General features: G+C 41.1%; 1 protein-coding gene and 1 long non-coding RNA gene across 2 annotated transcripts in view; one reads left to right on the forward strand and one right to left on the reverse strand.

Moving 5' to 3' along the window:
- mapkapk3 (MAPK activated protein kinase 3) overlaps positions 1-11,874 on the forward strand; it is a 75,152-nt gene extending 63,278 nt beyond the window's left edge. Inside the window, exons 8-10 of the mRNA XM_034167212.1 lie at positions 5,276-5,361; positions 5,443-5,523; positions 11,666-11,874. Coding sequence (XP_034023103.1) covers positions 5,276-5,361; positions 5,443-5,523; positions 11,666-11,821 — 323 coding nt within the window. The 3' untranslated portion in view covers positions 11,822-11,874. The remainder of the gene's footprint in view (positions 1-5,275; positions 5,362-5,442; positions 5,524-11,665) is intronic.
- LOC117507365 lies at positions 629-18,299 on the reverse strand. Its single transcript, XR_004559695.1, has 3 exons — positions 18,290-18,299; positions 2,647-2,656; positions 629-780 (listed from the first exon to the last, which is right to left on the reverse strand). It is a non-coding gene; the product is annotated as an uncharacterized LOC117507365 (long non-coding RNA).
- Positions 18,300-19,193: the final 894 nt, after the last annotated feature.

Here is a 19,193-nt window from a genome sequence, read left to right on the forward strand (position 1 = left end):
TTCCGGTGTTTCCCTACTAGTGGAGATCGGCACCAACACTATCCCATGGTGTTAGCGCGCCTGTCAGGGTGCCTGCAGCTCTGCGGAATATTCAGTGGGCTTCTGCATTTTAGCAGTGGGCTGCGTTCACCAACGACCTGATGGAGTAATTACGTGACGAGCTGGTGGCTGTCACCATATTCACTGAATGACCTTATCACACTGTACATTCATGTGGATAACTGTTTACGAGAGCGTCATAGGGAGTGCTTACTCCCTATGATGCCCTATGATGTCTCCCTAAGACTGCGAGGCTTAGCCAATGTCGCCGTCTCTCTCTCCATCCTTTCGCATTACCTTTCTTTCTGTGGGGTCACTTCAGGAGCTCAGCCCTCCTCCATCTCAGCACTCCCCCTGCCTTCACTGCACCTTCACTGCGCATGTGTCATTTCGGAGCTCAGCAGTGTAATTTCGGAGTGTCAGCAGCGATTCACTGATTATCACCTCATTTATGCTTAAGACTGCACTCCAGTCATCATCTATCTCAGCGAAAGATATCTGAAGCTTTTGTACAACAATCATTGCCACATAAAAGATGGGGGGAGCGATGACAGCGTGACAGCAGCGCGTCTGCGACTCTCTCTCTAAGTCTGACTCTCTGCGGCTGACTGTCTACACCCAAAGCGATCAAACGGAATAATGTGATTGTTAACCATCAGATGACAACGTCAAACCTCTTAAATCATTCTAAAGTCAGTTTTAAGCAGAAAGGAGGCAATAATCTGTTAATCACTGCTAGTACTCCACCATGACGCTGCTAATGCTCTGCCATGATGCAGTGAAAGCAGGGGGAGTGCTGAGTCTAGGAGAGTACTGAGCCCCTGACACCAGAGCAATGGCGCCCTGTGCTGACAAACCAGTGCAGGTTGGCAGATGAAAATTAATACCAGAAGAGAAGAGAGGGCTTGACGTATTCAGGCAGGAGAATGTATCTATTGTAGTTTGAGAGGTCACGTTCTGAGAAATTGCCCCATTCAGCCAAAAGAGGTTGCTCATCGGTAGGGTCCGGGTTACTGGTGTGCAGCAGTTATACAACAGGTCTTCCAGCTACTAAGACCTAAATCCCAGCCATAATCCAATTCCACCACGCCAGTTATTCCACATCTGCATTAATAGATTCCGGAGTTGAGGCCAGCTTTATTGACAGAGACATCATAACTTGACTTAGTATTCCTATTGAGGAATTATCTTGCCCCCACTGGGGTTAAGGCTCTGGATAACACTACCTTAAACGAATGGGAGACTGTGTTTAAGACCCACCTCGGCCATTTTGAGTACTTGGTGATTCCCTTTGAGCTAATCAACTCCCTTGCGACATTCCAAGCCCTGGTCAATGATGTTATGCATGATTTGCTCAACCAATTCATGGTCATCTATTTGGACGATATTCTTATATTCTCCAGTACTCTTAAGGAACACTAGGTGCATGTCCGTCAGGTCCTCCAGCGGGTGTGGGAGAACCAGCTGTTTGTAAAGGCTGAGAAATGTGAGTTCCACTTACCCTCAGTTACGTTCCTAGGTTATATCATTGAACAAAGACAAATAAAATCAGAACCCAAGAATATCTGAGCAGTTCAAAAATGGCCGACACCCACTACGTTCTTTTCTTGCCACCTGTCTACAGTTGAGGTTAACTATGATGTTGGTAACCGGGAACTGCTAGCTATTAAGGATGCTCTGGAGGAGTGGAGACACTGGTTGAAGCAGGGTTGCCGCAAAGGGGAGAATAAGGAGAAGGATTCTAGGGGCCCATGATTGACAGGGACCCAGAGAGGCTCCTAATACAATAATACCGACAAAATAATATGGGGGATGGCCCAGTAAGCTTTCTTTTCATGGGGTCCAAAATCCCTGGCGCCCCTTGATTGAAGGGGTGATTCACAAACACATTCCACAGAAAAATGATGTGTAAAGTTCAACATGGACAGATTAATCACAGGGGAATAAATAAAAACTCAATCAGACCTGTCAGTCAAAACCAGAGATAAAGCTTAGCATGCTCTCAGGTTCCCTATCACTGTTACAAGATTGTTAGTTCAAGAGCCTGTAGCCAATTCTGTACCACTTAAGGGACTAAACAACACTTATAATCGAGACCATGGCCTTCACAAACTGGTGGCCACCTCAGGGTGGCAGCTACAGCCAGGTAGGACTCAGTGATGGATTGCACGGGGGTCAACGGGATTAATAAATGGAATAGTTCTGACCATGCTAAATGCTTGGTCTTCACAGTGAAGGTCAAACAAGGCCAGTGTCCATTGGATTATCTTGACATTTGTTACCCGTAGATGCTGCAAACTATTCCTTTTAAAAACTCATCCAGTAATTTGCATCACTTTTTACCAAAATTGGAACAACTTTAACCTTTGATCCCTGCACAAACTGAAATTGACCTTTAGCCCCTCAGAAGGTACATGTGTGGCATGTTAGTGGCAACCATCAGTGTGCTAGTGGAGCACTGGTGGTGGACACCAGCGCTCCCTCGCAGTACTGGAGAGTACCGATATCACTGACCGAATGGACCCCCCTTAAAAATTGGTCCGCCCTGTCTTCACTGTGCATGCATCATTTGGGACCACAGCAGCTCAACTCAAGGCCTACCCTGACACTTACATGACTTTGATCCGCGCACTTGCACGCACTCTGCCGTGCACAAGAGTAAACCCATTTCAAATTCTTTGTAAACCGTTGAAAACTGTGTGCAGCTTCGTGCAAGTGCGCAAAGAAAATTTTGAAATGTTCAAACTCTCCATCACGCATTAATTATGTGAACTTCACGTGAACATTACGCAAACAATTCAAAAACACTGCATGTCAGTGATTGTGTCAGCGCACCACATCAGAGCGCAGCTCATCTGAACAATTATAACGAGATGTTAAATCTGTCATAAATATACTTTTACAGCTGCTCACAAGAAAGAAAGAACATACAAATGATTTACCAAGCTTTTATAATATAAACATGGCAAATAATGACCTTTTTAGATGGTTCCAAATGCGTTCTCCACCTCGTTCAGCATGTGCACGCACACGAGAGAGAAAAGCTGCAGCTGGAACAGTCCTCTGTGATTCTGGAAGCCATTAGAGGAATTTTCAACAGCCAACTCAAAGAGAAAATGATTAATCTGCTACAAAATAATTATTTTATATATGCAGCATCCAATACACAACACATGGCAGCCAGTGGGACAAAGCACGGCTTCCAGCTGGGAACACAGCGGGTGGGATCATTACGAGGACATGAGTGCAAGTGCACGTATCAAAGTTGTGCAAGTGTCAGGGCACCTTGAGACGGACTCTCTTCACCCAAAGCAATCAAAGGGAATAATGTGATTATTAACCATGAGATGACAAAGTAAAACCTCTTAAATCATTCTAAAGTCAGTTTTAAGCAGAAATGAGAAGAAAATGAGCCGATAATGGGTGAGTTACTGGCGCTCTGAAATGACAGGCACAGGTGTTGTGGCGCTCTGATCACTTCCTCTGTCTTTTATAATGAAAAATGCAGAATTTATGTGGAAATGATTGAATGATACAAAAGCTTCAGATATCTGTCGTTGAGATAGATGATGACTGAGTGCAGTTTGAAACAGAAACAAGGTGATAATCAGTGAATCATTGGTGACACTCAGAAATGACGCATGCGCAGTGAAGGCAGGGTGGACCGATTTTTAGGGGGGAACCATTCGGTTGATGTCACCAGCATGTTCACAGTGTGTGACCTGGGCTTCATCTGCTGCTTCCTGGCCAATGTTTGATCAACTTTTTTTTTTTTCCCCCACCCATTTTATCATGGATTTGGAGTTTCTGAACAATGTGGTGCTTTCCAGCCTGTCAAACTCAATGTGTGTGTGGCATGTAAGTGGCAACTTTGGTGTCTTGGAGCAATGTAAAATTTGAGTGCAAAGTGTTTTGAACATGACCAAAACACACACCACAACCTCGCGAGTGAGAGCAACCATGCTTCCTTGTGTGGCATGTTTGTGGCGGATAATGACAAGTTGCCTAGCTTGTGCTACACATGCCTCTGAATTGGTGCAGTTTTTACCCCATAACCCCATAACATTCCGTCAAAGATCAACCAAACCAGTGGTTTTCAAATTGTGTGTATATGTGTCGTGGGGGGGGGGAAGTGGCACAGCTATTCATTTGTTCTCTCCCACACTTTGAAAACCCCTGATCCAAACTGTACCTTTTTGGAATCTTTATGATCAGACAAATTCCTGTGGTATAGTTATTATAGTATGACCAAAGCATTATTAATGTTGACCCCTTTGTAATATTTGATTGACCCCTCCCTAATTATAGCTGCCACCCTGGGATGGCCATCATAGATTATTGTGTGGTCCATGGTATACTGAATCTGGATTGTAAGTGTTGCTTAGTCCCTTTAGGTGATATCAAAAATTTGCTTGGCCCATGGACTATGTTGGGGGGGGCCTGTTGTCTCCCTAGGTTGGTCTGTTTAAAGACCCAAATGGGTTCCGCGGAGTGGTGGATGTAGTGATGTGCCGCACCACTGCATGCTTCCTGATCTGACTAAATGTTAACCAACCACAGCTTCACAGTGGAGTGCAAAGAAGAAATGAAATCCAGATTTCTATATTTGAGGTTGCCACAAGCCACATCTTCCTACACAGGCTTCAAACACACCTGATCACATGCAAATCTGAAATAGCACAGCTGCTTTTGTTAAGTGCCCTCAATTTACATACTCGCACGTTAACTCATTTCACGTGCAGCCTATAAACAGGACGTGTGCTTTGGTTGTTTTTCAGTTTGTGCTGTTTGCCTCAGTTGTAAATAGAAAACCACTTAATCCCACCAAAAAAGTATTTCATGCACAAACAGCTCTGCACAGGACTTTATCAGCATCAAGCTTAACTTATCTCCGAGGGATCGTATGAGCGACATTCAGCTGCACAGCTGTGAGAAATGTTCTCATCCTCAGTCTGCTTGGTCCGCTTCCTTCCTGCAGATTCGTCTGATTATTGAGTTTTTCTCTCAGACAAGAAGCTCTCCACTCAGTTGTTATTATGCATACACTATTGTATTTCTATTTTTCACTCAGTCTACCCCCCACCCCCAAATCTGTCTCTCAAATAATCCTATTTGCTGTGTAAGTGGGTTGGCCTGTCTGCCAGTCCAGGACCAGTTTAGAACACATCCAGAGTGAACGTTTGAAAGTCCCAGTCGTCCTAAAGTCCTCATCTTTGCATTGTCTTGACTGTGACAGCCAAAGATTTGATCCACCAGCTGCTGAAGACAGACCCCAATGAGCGAATGACCATCACCCAGTTTATGAACCATCCTTGGATCAACGTAAGTCTACAAAATGAGATCGCCAATTTCCTGTTTGTGCATCCATATGTGGTGCTTTAATCTGCACATTGCATCCTGCAGAAGTCTATGGTGGTTCCCTCCACTCCGCTCCACACCACCCGCGTTCTGACCGAGGACAAAGCCATGTGGGACGACGTCAAGGTCAGAAGTATATCAACACTGACCCCCTCTGGTCATACAGTGTCACTACAGCTAATCACATTTGAACAAAGAAAACAAACTCATAATGAGATGATTAATGACACCACACAGTGAAGTCATAGCTCATATAAAAGGTCCATTTTTATAAATTAACTATATTGAGCCCATTTTACCAGCTTTCCTTCTCATGTCGCAACTCTATGTTTCACAAAAATGTCAACTGCATGTAGCAGTAAACATAAAACTAAAAAAATAAGCTTTTTGCAGTCTTTGAGCTGTTGCCAGCAGCCGCCTTCTTGCTTAGCGTTATTCCGCGTCGTCAGACTTTAGATTAAATAGAAATCTATGATGTGCTGACTTAAACTTGGGTTAAAGTCATCTGAAAATGCTGTTATGTGCAGCGATCAGGTGCAGCAACAAGCTGACATAGGATTGTCAGCTTGTTAAATCAATAAAAAATAAATAATAATGGAGTGAGCTTTGTAAGTGTGTATTATATGTAATATAAATGATGTGGAGGAAATGATTAAAATTGCTGAATAAAGGTTAGAAAATTATTAATTTTTTGAGTCTATCTGTATTCTGTAAAGTAGTGACTTCAGTTTTATTGCCTGAATGCTTTTTCGTGATAAATATCGTACCATTCGTTCAGCGATTCAATTAGAAGTCTCACTTTCATAAGTCTCCATTTATCCCTTTTTAATTAGCCTCGGGTTTTTTCTTCACATCAGGTTTTCCATCCTGAGATATTCTGTATGAGGAAATTCATAGAATGGAAGTGCTTTTTCTCTCAATTTGGTGGGTCACATGACGTAATTATTTTACGTAATTATTGTATGGCCTTGCCTTACAATATAAAGCGCCTTGGGGCAACTGTTTGTTGTGATTTGGCGCTGTATAAATAAAATTGATTGAATTGATTGATGACATTCGCTTTGACATTTTATATTCTACTAGCATATACACAAATGAGATTAATTTCTCTGTGATATACTGAATATTCCAGTCTAGTGTTTTCAGATTTCTTTCAGCTTGGTCCAGAAATTATTGAATAATCTTACTTTCACCCTGGCTGGTGTGGCTGTTTCATTTTATTTATTTTATTTGAAATTTTTGCGGAGAAGCGCTCCGTAAAAGTGGTGCTGCAGGCGGGTTAAGAGCAGACTTTAACCCGTTTTGCCCCACTGGCAACAATTGTTGCCAAAGTGTATCACTGTCATTTTCTACTCACAATAAAAAATATCAAAGGTACTAATGCAACTTTTTCCACTTACTTCTTCTTTGTCTTTTGGCTGTTCCCGTTAGGGGTCGCCACAGCAGATCAATCGTTTCCATCTCACCCTGTCCTCTGTATCTTCCTCTGTCACACCAACCACCTGCATATCGTCTCTCAGCACATCCATGAACCTCCTCTTTGGTCTCCCTCTTCTCCTCCTGCCTGGTGGCTCCATCCTCAGCATCCTTCTCCCTATATACCCTGGGTCCCTCCTCTGCACATGTCCAAACCATCTCAATCTCGCCTCTCTGACTTTGTCTCCAAATCGTCCCACCTGAGCTGTCCCTCTGATATGTTCATTCCTAATCTTGTCCATTCTTGTCACGCCCAAAGAGAATCTCAACATCTTCAGCTCTGCCAACTTTTTCCACTTACAAAAAAATAATAAAAATCTGAGCATAAACAGGTTAATATTAATATCTTTCATATGACGTGCAAAGAGCTTGCAAAGCTCTTACCTGATTATTTCCCATCTTTAACTTAACTTCATAATGCAATTAATTAAGGATCAGACTACTATCTCATGTCGTGGGAGACATAGTGTGTTTGATAAACTGATGGTATTATTTTCTATCTCGGCTGGGATGAACACATTCACTCAAGTCTATTATATAAATAGTCTGATCCTCTTCTGTATTTGTTTGGACAAATAGTGTCTGTACAAATGTGAATAAATGTAACAGCACAGTAATATCACGGAAATTGCAGATTTAAGGTAAAACTCTCTTGAAAACATTAATCATGTCCACACTGATTTCTGTTTATGTCTGATTGTTAGACGTTAACCAAGATGGCAGGGCTCTGGCAACAGCCAGCGAAAGAGCAGATCAGCCCGGTCCTCCATCTAGTGATTCAATAGAAATCTATGGTCAGAACCCACTGTCCCGTCTTCAGTATCCCACATTAATTTAAAGAAGCTGTAAATAATTTTAGAGTTGCTAGAATGGAAATATTTTTTAGAACCTTATATCCTGCACTCTGATTTTCATTATTTCACAGGTTACTGTTCAAAGTGAAATGTGCACAATAAACATTTCAAAGTCTGAAAGTAATCAGAGAAAATATAAAGTTCTTGCAGCACTAATGTGGAACCTAAAAGTAACACTTTATTTTATAATACAATTAACTAACAGTGAATTAAGAGTTTGCTGTGTTTATTAATCATATATTAATGATGTTCATATTAATTAATAAATAGCAGTAAATAAATGATTACAAAAGAGAGTTAACTCTGAATTCATTGATACTTAATGCCTATTTCTGCATTAACTAACATAAATACATTAATAAATTATTATTAAATGTAGTTAATGCTTAAATCAATGTTAGTTCATGTGTATTACTGCATTAACTAACATGAACAAAATTAATAAACGATTACTAAACACAATTAACTTTTAATTCATTGTTAATGTGTTTTACTGCATTAACTTGCATGAAGACTGTTCAATAATTTTCGAACACAGGTAACAATTAATTGTTAGTTAATGCTTACTACTCCATTAACAATGCCAGTTAATGTAGCTTTATTGTCTGTCCTCGTATGTTTTTTCTTTATGAATAATCTTATTGTTTTAGCATAAAACAAATTACATAAATTCAAGTGTTGTTCCAGTTCATATTTTTCCACATGTAGCAGTGGTTTTGGGCCCCACCCCTCAGTTTGGCAACCCTTTAGTAATTGCTACATGTTGATTTGGCACTGGGGGGCAGCAGATGTCACTTTGTAGTCGACACTACCAGTTAATTTACTCATGTTTCCTGCACCAGTCACATCCCACGCTGCCTGTGTTCAGGTCTCCAGAACCTTCCTCTGGTCTCTGAGTGACCCCTGTCAGTGTTCAGCTGCTGAGGAATGAATTCCACACTATGCTTAAAAAAGTTTAAATTGAGCATTCACACCTTCTTTTGTTTGCAACAGCTGTGCAGGTATGAAGCAATAACGCTCCAGGCAGTGACAAGACCAGTTAGCAATAAGACACGCTGAAAACACGCTGTACAACTGTAAAAAAAAAAAAAAAATCCCACAGATTGCACTGCTGAACCACTTTTCAGAAATTCAGTGAGAAGTCAGTGCCCTCCAGAAGAATTTCTTTATGCCATTTCAACTACAAAAAAAAATATGAAAAATAAAAAATTATAAGATTATCTTCCTTAAACTCAAACTGAAAGCAAATCTCTAAAACGTAATGTAAATTAATTAAAAATATAAAAGCCAAGATGGTGGGTTGCATAAGTAATCAGCCCCTTTGGTATAATACCAGTAAATAATCAGTTTTATTGCCAGTTTTCTTCAGACAAGTCAGGGGATGGATACATGAACATTTACAAGTCACTGAATATGTCTTGAACTTTATTTACATCAGTTATGAAGAAATTCAAACAGTTTGGCACTCTGTGGTCTGTGGTCATGATGAAGTGGTAAAAAGGAGGATTTTCTTTCACCATAACATAAAATCTAGGCTTTCATCTCATATGTACCTTCTGGCAAATTGTATCTGAACTTCTTTTTAAGAACATCCTCATCTTTACCACTTCATCATAAAGCTGTATGAGTGGGGATAAAAAATGCAACATGCACTGTGCACAATTTCTCCAATCACACCGACAGAAGCTTGTAACTTCTTCTGGGTTGTCTGGGTATCTGGGTGGCTTTCCTCACTCTTGTCCTTCTTACACAGTCAACTCAGTTTTTGAGAACTGTTTACTCCAAGCAGATTTACCATAGAGTGCCATACTGTGTCTGTTTCTTCATAATTGATGTAAATAAAGTCCAAGACATATTCATTGACTTGGAAATGTTCATGTATCCATCCCCTGACTTGTCTGAAGAAAACTGGCAATTAAACTTATTACTTACAGGTATTATACCAAAGGGGCCCATTACTTGTGCAACCCATCATCTTGGCTTTTATATTTTTAATTAATTTATATCACATTATCGAGATTTGCTTTGAGTTTGAGTTTAAGGAAGATCATTTAAGAATTTTTTATTTATTTTTTAGTTTTTTTGTATTTTTGTATTTTTTGTATTTGAAATGGCATAAACGAATTAAAATTTGTGAAATACCAAGTGTTCCAGTACTTTTGGGGGGCACTGTCCATTGTGTCCCCTCACAGCAGCACAAAAGACACACAACATCCAACCACAAATGATAAAAAATATAAAGTTTAACTTCTGACATTTTGGGGGCGTTCCTAAAGGCTTGTTTTGGCTCAGATGTGTCTTCATCATGGGCAGTGGTGACTCAACCTTTCCTCATCCCTCTTTTGAAACAATAACAGCCGCTAAATCTCTAAACATGATCAGCGACCGTGTCTGTGGGTACTGGGGCTTTAAAACATGTGACGCTGGCGGTTTGGAAAACTGTTCAACAATCAAAAGGTCAACTTCTTGCACTTTGTCTGAAGCAGTAATAAATGTGTTCTGAGTTTTTCACTACACTGAAAATATTGACTCATCAAAAGAATCTCCATAATGTTAGGTTCCAAAACCATGACAATCAGTCTGTATTTTCTGCTCTGAAACACTGCCTATAGTCATTGGATGGGCGCAGACGCTGACAAATGTCAAATTTGACATGAAAAGTAGCTGCTGTGTCTTACGCTTTTATTGGACTTGTACAGCTGTAGATGTTTCAGCCACCAGACTCAGAATCCGGAGTTGCTGATGGTGCTGAAGGAGCCACAGTCACAGCCGCTCGTCACCTTCACTATTTTCCTTCCAGCTACTTTAACTTTGTTTCTGATTCCAGAACTGAGACCAGTGAATGATACATATTTTGTTTTCCCATGACTGTGTCAGTGCCACATTCAGGAAAACTGTCCTTTTTCTGCATTGCCCCCCCAGCACAGTCAGTAGACTAGACGTCACTATGTCCACTATGGTCACAAGGGCAAAGGTCAAGTTCACCTGAACGTACTTTCTTAAAAATCTTGTCTGCATCCATTCATGGAAAAAGAGGAGAGAGCACAACAAGTCTGTGCTCATACGTGCACATCTAGAGCACTGACAGTTATAGAGATGAATCATGTGTACACTCAGCATTATAACTCTGTATATACACAATCCTGCCTTTGTGTGCACACAGTTTAGTTTTGCCTTTGCAGCAGAATAAAGGTCCAAACAGTTTTATTTTTATGGTCCTGGTGCTTCGTGCCTTACTGTGTGGTTATGAGACTTGGATGTGAATCGGTGACTAATCAGTCCTTGGTACTCGGATCTGGTTTCAGGAAGTGGTCTAATCTTGTTTAGTGGACTAAACTCACTTAGTCAACTCATCTTTAAAAACGACGTTAGTCGTTGCACAAAGCACTTAGTTAAAGTTTTGCATTACCCAACTAAAGATTTTAACCTGGTACAGAGGAGGCTATTCTTATTTTAGTCGACAAAACTTCAGTGTCTTACCTCCAAAAAAAGGCGGCTATCATATACCGCCACTTGATTATTCTGGGACCAGAATAATCCATTGGAGATGTTTACTGATGCCGAGGTTGGGGCCGCTTCTCGTCTGCTGCGGTGGACTCAGCCATGTTTGTCGCAAATGGAACAACCCGGAAGTAAACAAAACCATTGCGCATTGGAGGCATTTCTTGGCAATGGCACTCGTGAGGCTGCTATAACCATGAAAATTGTTGTCTAATGTAAAATGTAATAAAGTTCCATGTAATCTAATCTAATTTAAAATGGCTAATCTACAAGTTTAGCAGTCAATGTGAAACGGAGATCAGACGGATATTGTTGGGCACCGAACCTTAGTTGAGTAAGTAAGGTAGACTAAATGATTAAACTACTTTATGAAACCGGGCCTCGGTCTCTTCAGAAGATCCTCGACTGTGGTCTGATCTTTTTGTTTGTTCTCACAGGAGGAGATGACAAGCGCCTTGGCAACCATGCGTGTGGACTACGACCAGGTGAAGATTAAGGACCTCGACACTTCCAGCAACCCTCTGCTCAATAAGAGGCGCAAAAAGGCTGCAGCAGGGGCCAAGAGCGGGTCCACGGTCTGTCAAAGTCAGTGATATGAGTAGAAAGTCCAGACAGAACAGCCAAGAGACACTTAGAAGACAAAGAGTAAAAATAACGAGGGAACGATGGACTCTTGAGAGAGAGAGAGAGAGAGAGAGAGAGAGAACAGGAAGGAAACTTCCAGTGGAATAAAGGCACGACACAGGAAGAAACAGAAGTGTCAGAGCGGGCATTTAGAGGACATATGAAGACATTCTGTCCTGATAGAAGAATCAGCAGCTCTGACCTTCTTTGGAATAATTTTTATGTTTTATGAGTTTTGATGATGCCTGTCTGTCTGTGAGCGGACATGAAGTACACTCAACAAAAATATAAACGCAACACTTTTGGTTTTGCTCCCATTTTGTATGAGATGAACTCAAAGATCTAAAACTTTTTCCACATACACAATATCACCATTTCCCTCAAATATTGTTCACAAACCAGTCTAAATCTGTGATAGTGAGCACTTCTCCTTTGCTGAGATAATCCATCCCACCTCACAGGTGTGCCATATCAAGATGCTGATTAGACACCATGATTAGTGCACAGGTGTGCCTTAGACTGCCCACAATAAAAGGCCACTCTGAAAGGTGCAGTTTTATCACACAGCACAATGCCACAGATGTCGCAAGATTTGAGGGAGCGTGCAATTGGTATGCTGACAGCAGGAATGTCAACCAGAGCTGTTGCTCGTGTATTGAATGTTCATTTCTCTACCATAAGCCGTCTCCAAAGGCGTTTCAGAGAATTTGGCAGTACATCCAACCAGCCTCACAACCGCAGACCACGTGTAACCACACCAGCCCAGGACCTCCACATCCAGCATGTTCACCTCCAAGATCGTCTGAGACCAGCCACTCGGACAGCTGCTGAAACAATGGGTTTGCATAACCAAAGAATTTCTGCACAAACTGTCAGAAACCGTCTCAGGGAAGCTCATCTGCATGCTCGTCGTCCTCATCGGGGTCTCGACCTGACTCCAGTTCATCGTCGTAACCGACTTGAGTGGGCAAATGCTCACATTCGCTGGCGTTTGGCACGTTGGAGAGGTGTTCTCTTCACGGATGATGCGAAGGAGATGTGTTGCACTGCATGAGGCAAATGGTGGTCACACCAGTTACTGACTGGTATCCCCCCCAATAAAACAAAACTGCACCTTTCAGAGTGGCCTTTTATTGTGGGCAGTCTAAGGCACACCTGTGCACTAATCATGGTGTCTAATCAGCATCTTGATATGGCACACCTGTGAGGTGGGATGGATTATCTCAGCAAAGGAGAAGTGCTCACTATCACAGATTTAGACTGGTTTGTGAACAATATTTGAGGGAAATGGTGATATTGTGTATGTGGAAAAAGTTTTAGATCTTTGAGTTCATCTCATACAAAATGGGAGCAAAACCAAAAGTGTTGCGTTTATATTTTTGTTGAGTATATGTGCACAGTTGATGTCATGTGTGTTTTAAACAATGCGTTCCCTAATCAGTACTATGCATTGACGTGCACGTCACACACTCACGCTGTGGCAGAAACTGTGAAAACTGCACCACTGGTGATTGTGTCTTAAAGTTGTCGGTCTCTTTCTGCGTTTTAAGTAAAGCCAGAAGCTGGATTTAACATATCTTCATGATAATAATGTTCATGTACAATATGTCAACCTCCCTGGACCCTTCCCATGTATTTTTATCTAATATTAAATCATTCACTTTGGAAACAATTTTTCTCTTACAGTAAAGCCCGCCAATAAGTAGACTTGTGTTTGATTCCTGCTCACGCAGCCTATGTCCTTGCCTCAGTCGTACCAGCTATAAATGGGTACCAGCCTTGGCTGAGAAAGTAACCTGCGTCAGACCAATCCAGGGGTGTTGGTGGACTCTCATCCACTTCACATGACAGAACCTGGTGATGAGAACCAGAACTATTGGGCCTCAGGGCCCATATAGGACTTACGTCTTCTCTTTCAGTAACCACTGATGATATTTGGCATCAAACTGTACAACAAACAACTGGAGCATAAACTAAATTTAATAATAAACTTGGGAACCAAGTTATCTGGTGGTGTTGAGGCTTTCTTCTTTTGCTGTAATATAAAGGTCATGACACTTCCCGGTTCAAGACCACTTGCTCCTATTTTCCATATAATGTAGAGTTGTGTCAGGAAAGGCACCTGCTTTAAAGATTTGTTCCAAACTAACATGCCGATCCATATTGGATCCACCATGGCGACCCCGAACGAAAACAGAGATATCAAAAGAAGAAAGGTCAAGATACTTCTGCATCGTTCCAGTCCAACAGGCTGTAAATTGGTGCATAGTGCATGTTTTGCATTTTGTATCCCCAGTTATACAGCTTTATGATAAAGTGGTATAGAGGAGGATTTTCTTAAAAAGAAGACCTGAAACTTCAGCTACAATTCGCCAGAAGGTACATCTGAGATGCAAGCCTGGATTTGATGTCTTCATAAAAGAAAATCCTCCTCTATACCACTTCATCATGAAGCTGTATAACTGGGGATACAAAATGCAATACATGCACTATGCACAATTTCTCCAATCACAGCCACAGAAGCCTGTACCTTCTTCTGGGTTGTCTGGGTGTCTTGATAACTTTCCTCACTCTTATCCTTCTTGCACAGTCAAGTCAGTTTTTGAGAACTGTCTACTCCATATAGTTTTACCACAGAGTGCCATACTGTTTGTGTTTCTTCATAATTGATGCAAATAAAGTCCAAGACATATTCATTGACTTAGAAATGTTCATGTTTCCATCCCCTGACTTGTCTGAAGAAAACTGGCAATAAAATGGATTCTTTACAGGTATTACACCAAAGGGGACAGACAAATAGACGCCGATGATTTTATTACGTCCTTCGCGGCCATAAATAAAATGTGTGAAATATCAAGGGGCCTAATACCTTTGGAGGGCACCATGTATAGATGGATAATTCCATAAAGGAGGAGATGCAACCGCCTTCCGACGAGGGCGGTCGCATCTCTTCCACTCTCCCTTATCTCTGCTCTCTGCTTTAACCTTCAAGTCCCTACTTCACCAGACTGTGAATTCCTCAAATTATATTGGATACTGGATCTATTGGACTACTATTGGATTAACCATGGAATTGATCAGCTGGTCTTTGAACGCTATTGACACCATCTTCTCTACAAGAAGGTCAGGACCGGGGGATCTTGCCCAGATGGAATGTATCCTGCGGGCTATGTTCTCGACCCCTGGGGGTCGTGGCGTGTGGCATTGGCATGCTTTGCGCCTTTCTCTGTTGAGGACGTCGAGGATTTATTCATATTTGGTCGTATTGTAGCAGGGCTGGTACTTTCTAGCTTATGTGCTGCCCTGATCTACCGGAAAATTGGCAAGACGGCAGCATCAAGAACCACGGCCCCTCGCTTGTCTCAGACTGCGATGACTCTTGAACTCAGATGCAAATTGGATGACATCTTGGAGCAGATGCGTGCCTTGCAGATGAAGATGAAGATTTCGGAGGCCGGGGAATATTCTTAATTCATAATTGGGAATATTCTTAATTCATAATTGGGATTTGGTTGTTCAAGTGAAGCTGTAAAAAGTGTTTTTCACTGCTCACACCACGACATGGCAAGTTTATGAGCCTGAAGAACAAATTGCCCGACTGTTTTCTTCCAGAAGAATGTCTTCTTGGCCTTGGTGAACATTTGGCTGTTTCTTATCTCAACTCACAAAGACAATAAACTGTTTCACAGGACTGAAGCATGCTCCACTCCCTCTCCCCACCCCCCTCCTACCCCCATCACACACACCCCACTCCGGCTTCTGCTCACGTCATCCCTTCCCTTCTGCGGGGGCGGCGCAGTTTTAGCTGCAGCTGGTCACCCCCCCCAAGCTGACAGTGGCACAACTCAGGGTTGCTGCGAGACCTTCACCCACATGGCTCAATTCTGATAAAAGACTTCTTGAAATTTAGTGCACATAAACAATGTCAAATGTGTATGTGCTGTCTTTAATTCTGATATGTGCCATTATTGCGGTAAACAAGTAGTAATTGTGGACTAATTGCTGTCTGAGGTAACTGGAGTGTAAACATAATTTCTCCACTGTGAGATCAATAAAGTATACAACCCCTGGCAATAATTATGGAATCACCGGCCTCAGAGGATGTTCATTCAGTTGTTTAATTTTGTAGAAAAAAAAGCAGATCACAGATATGACACAAAACTAAAGTCATTTCAAATGGCAACTTTCTGGCTTTAAGAAACACTATAAGAAATCAGGAAAAAAAATTGTGGCAGTCAGTAACGGTTACTTTTTTAGACCAAACAGAGGGAAAAAAAATATGGAATCACTCAATTCTGAGGAAAAATTATAGAATCACCCTGTAAATTTTCATCCCCAAAACTAACACCTGCATCAAATCAGATCTGCTCGTTAGTCTGCATCTAAAAAGGAGTGATCACACCTTGGAGAGCTGTTGCACCAAGTGGTCTGACATGAATCATGGCTCCAACACGAGAGATGTCAATTGAAACAAAGGAGAGGATTATCAAACTCTTAAAAGAGGGTAAATCATCACGCAATGTTGCAAAAGATGTTGGTTGTTCACAGTCAGCTGTGTCTAAACTCTGGACCAAATACAAACAACATGGGAAGGTTGTTAAAGGCAAACATACTGGTAGACCAAGGAAGACATCAAAGCGTCAAGACAGAAAACTTAAAGCAATATGTCTCAAAAATCGAAAATGCACAACAAAACAAATGAGGAACAAATGGGAGGAAACTGGAGTCAACGTCTGTGACCGAACTGTAAGAAACCGCCTAAAGGAAATGGGATTTACATACAGAAAAGCTAAACGAAAGCCATCATTAACACCTAAACAGAAAAAAACAAGGTTACAATGGGCTCAGGAAAAGCAATCGTGGACTGGATGACTGGATGAAAGTCATATTTAGTGATGAATGTCAAATCTGTATTGGGCAAGGTGATGATGCTGGAACTTTTGTTTGGTGCCATTCCAATGAGATTTATAAAGATGACTGCCTGAGGAGAACATGCAAATTTCCACAGTCATTGATGATATGGAGCTGCATGTCAGGTAAAGGCACTGGGGAGATGGCTGTCATTACATCATCAATAAATGCACAAGTTTACGTTGATATTTTGGACACTTTTCTTATCCCATCAATTGAAAGGATGTTTGGGGATGATGAAATCATTTTTCAAGATGATAATGCATCTTGCCATAGAGCAAAAACTGTGAAAACATTCCTTGCAAAAAGACACATAGGGTCAATGTCATGGCCTGCAAATAGTCCGGATCTTAATCCAATTGAAAATCTTTGGTGGAAGTTGAAGAAAATGGTCCATGACAAGGCTCCAACCTGCAAAGCTGATCTGGCAACAGCAATCAGAGAAAGTTGGAGCCAGATTGATGAAGAGTACTGTTTGTCACTCATTAAGTCCATGCCTCAGAGACTGCAAGCTGCTATAAAAGCCAGAGGTGGTGCAACAAAATACTAGTGATGTGTTGGAGCGTTCTTTTGTTTTCATGATTCCATAATTTTTTCCTCAGAATTGAGTGATTCCATATTTTTTCCCTCTGCTTGGTCTAAAAAAGTAACAGTTACTGACTGCCACAATTTTTTTTTTTCCTGATTTCTTATAGTGTTTCTTAAAGCCAGAAAGTTGCCATTTGAAATGACTTTAGTTTTGTGTCATGTCTGTGATCTGCTTTTTTTCTACAAAATTAAACAACTGAATGAACATCCTCCGAGGCCGGTGATTCCATAATTTTTGCCAGGGGTTGTATATATCTCATCCCGTTTTGCTTGTTAACTCAAAAGCAAGAAAGTGTCATCTTAAAACTCACCAGTTTAAAAGGGCATATAATAAGGATACGTTGATTAAAATGTAGTAAACTTTGACATACTAGATCAACCCAAAAAGCAACATTATTTAGCCAGTGCAACATTCAATGGAAGTATGTGTCGTCTGCTGGATGTGGGATAAAATGATGAAATTAAGAGCAGGTGTGGATGGCAGTGAGAAAGACTTCTTTCACACAGAAATATAAAGAAGTAAACTGTTATTCTTTGATTAATTCAAAGCAGTTACCTTCTACAATTGAAGTAACACCTCCACACAACCCAGTGAAATTTAGTTGCAAAAGAGAAAGAGTGTGAGAGATGGTCAAGCAAGGTAGATGAGAGGAGATTGGTTCCACACAAAAATCTACCTTATTCAGAGAGAAAATAAAGAAAAACTTGATTTTCTGATTGACAGCTGTTATATTGTAGAGAGATGATGCATGTCCTGCATTAATAATAATTTGTTTTTTGGATTTTTGTCATTTCATTTCTTTACATGTCATTTTATTGACATCATGTGTTTCATGGCATCACTTACAAGTCATGACAAATGATTAAGATCACTGCTCTAGGCTTTGGATTGTGGAGATATTTTGGAAAATTAGGTTTTAGGACTATATTTTTAGGACCATATTTTTTACAATATTGACCTGTACTTCTGACTGATCTGCTCCAAAACTTTAATCATCTGGAAAACCTTACCCACAGAATGCTCCCACCAATTTACTTGAAAATCTGCTCACTCTTTTCAAAGTTAATTGCACACAGACAAACTCACAAGTGATTACAATACCCTGATGGATTTTTTTATGCATGTTGACAAAGCCTACGTCTGGTGGTCACCAAGGCTTCCACTGCTTGTAGAGTAAGAGGCACCAAAATAACTCACTTCTTTTAGACCTTAAAACTGCAGGATTTAGTATCATCTAATGCGGTGAGGTTGCAGATTGCGTCTTCCGTCACTAGTCATGATTTTGTTTCCCTTCACATTTTTGCCTCTTTGGCTATGTGCATTTGGGCTCCCTTGCCTTCTCTTATGATGGAGCATCATGCACATTGTTTATCACAAAGTTGCACAAAAATAAGGGTTCACAAACTTGTTAGCCTGCACTAACAAGCAATAAACAGTTTGCAGGGGAAGTTATTTATTTATTTATTTTCCCAGTCTTCCGGTCATGCTGCAAAATGTGAAAGATGGAATAAGTGTGTCCTTCTGATGGATTCCATGATGGGTACTCGCCTATGTAGATATGAAACACTCATCCTAGGGTTGTAAAAGCACATATTTGTTGTTGCAACATGCAAGTCCCTTAGGCTGCTTCCTTGTTTCACCTGGGGTCACCACAGCATAGGTGGATTTGGCATACGTTTTATGCAGGATGTCCTTCCTGATGCAACTCTATCCACCTTATTCTGAGTCCCCATGAGGCTTTGCATGAATTATGGGTGACACTTCCAGTGTCGCAGACCCAACGGTCCACCCCTAAAAATCGGTCTGCCTTTTGCATCTGCACATGCATCACTTTGGACCAC

Source organism: Thalassophryne amazonica, chromosome 3, assembly GCF_902500255.1.
Source record: "Thalassophryne amazonica chromosome 3, fThaAma1.1, whole genome shotgun sequence".
Classification (NCBI taxonomy): domain Eukaryota; kingdom Metazoa; phylum Chordata; class Actinopteri; order Batrachoidiformes; family Batrachoididae; genus Thalassophryne; species Thalassophryne amazonica.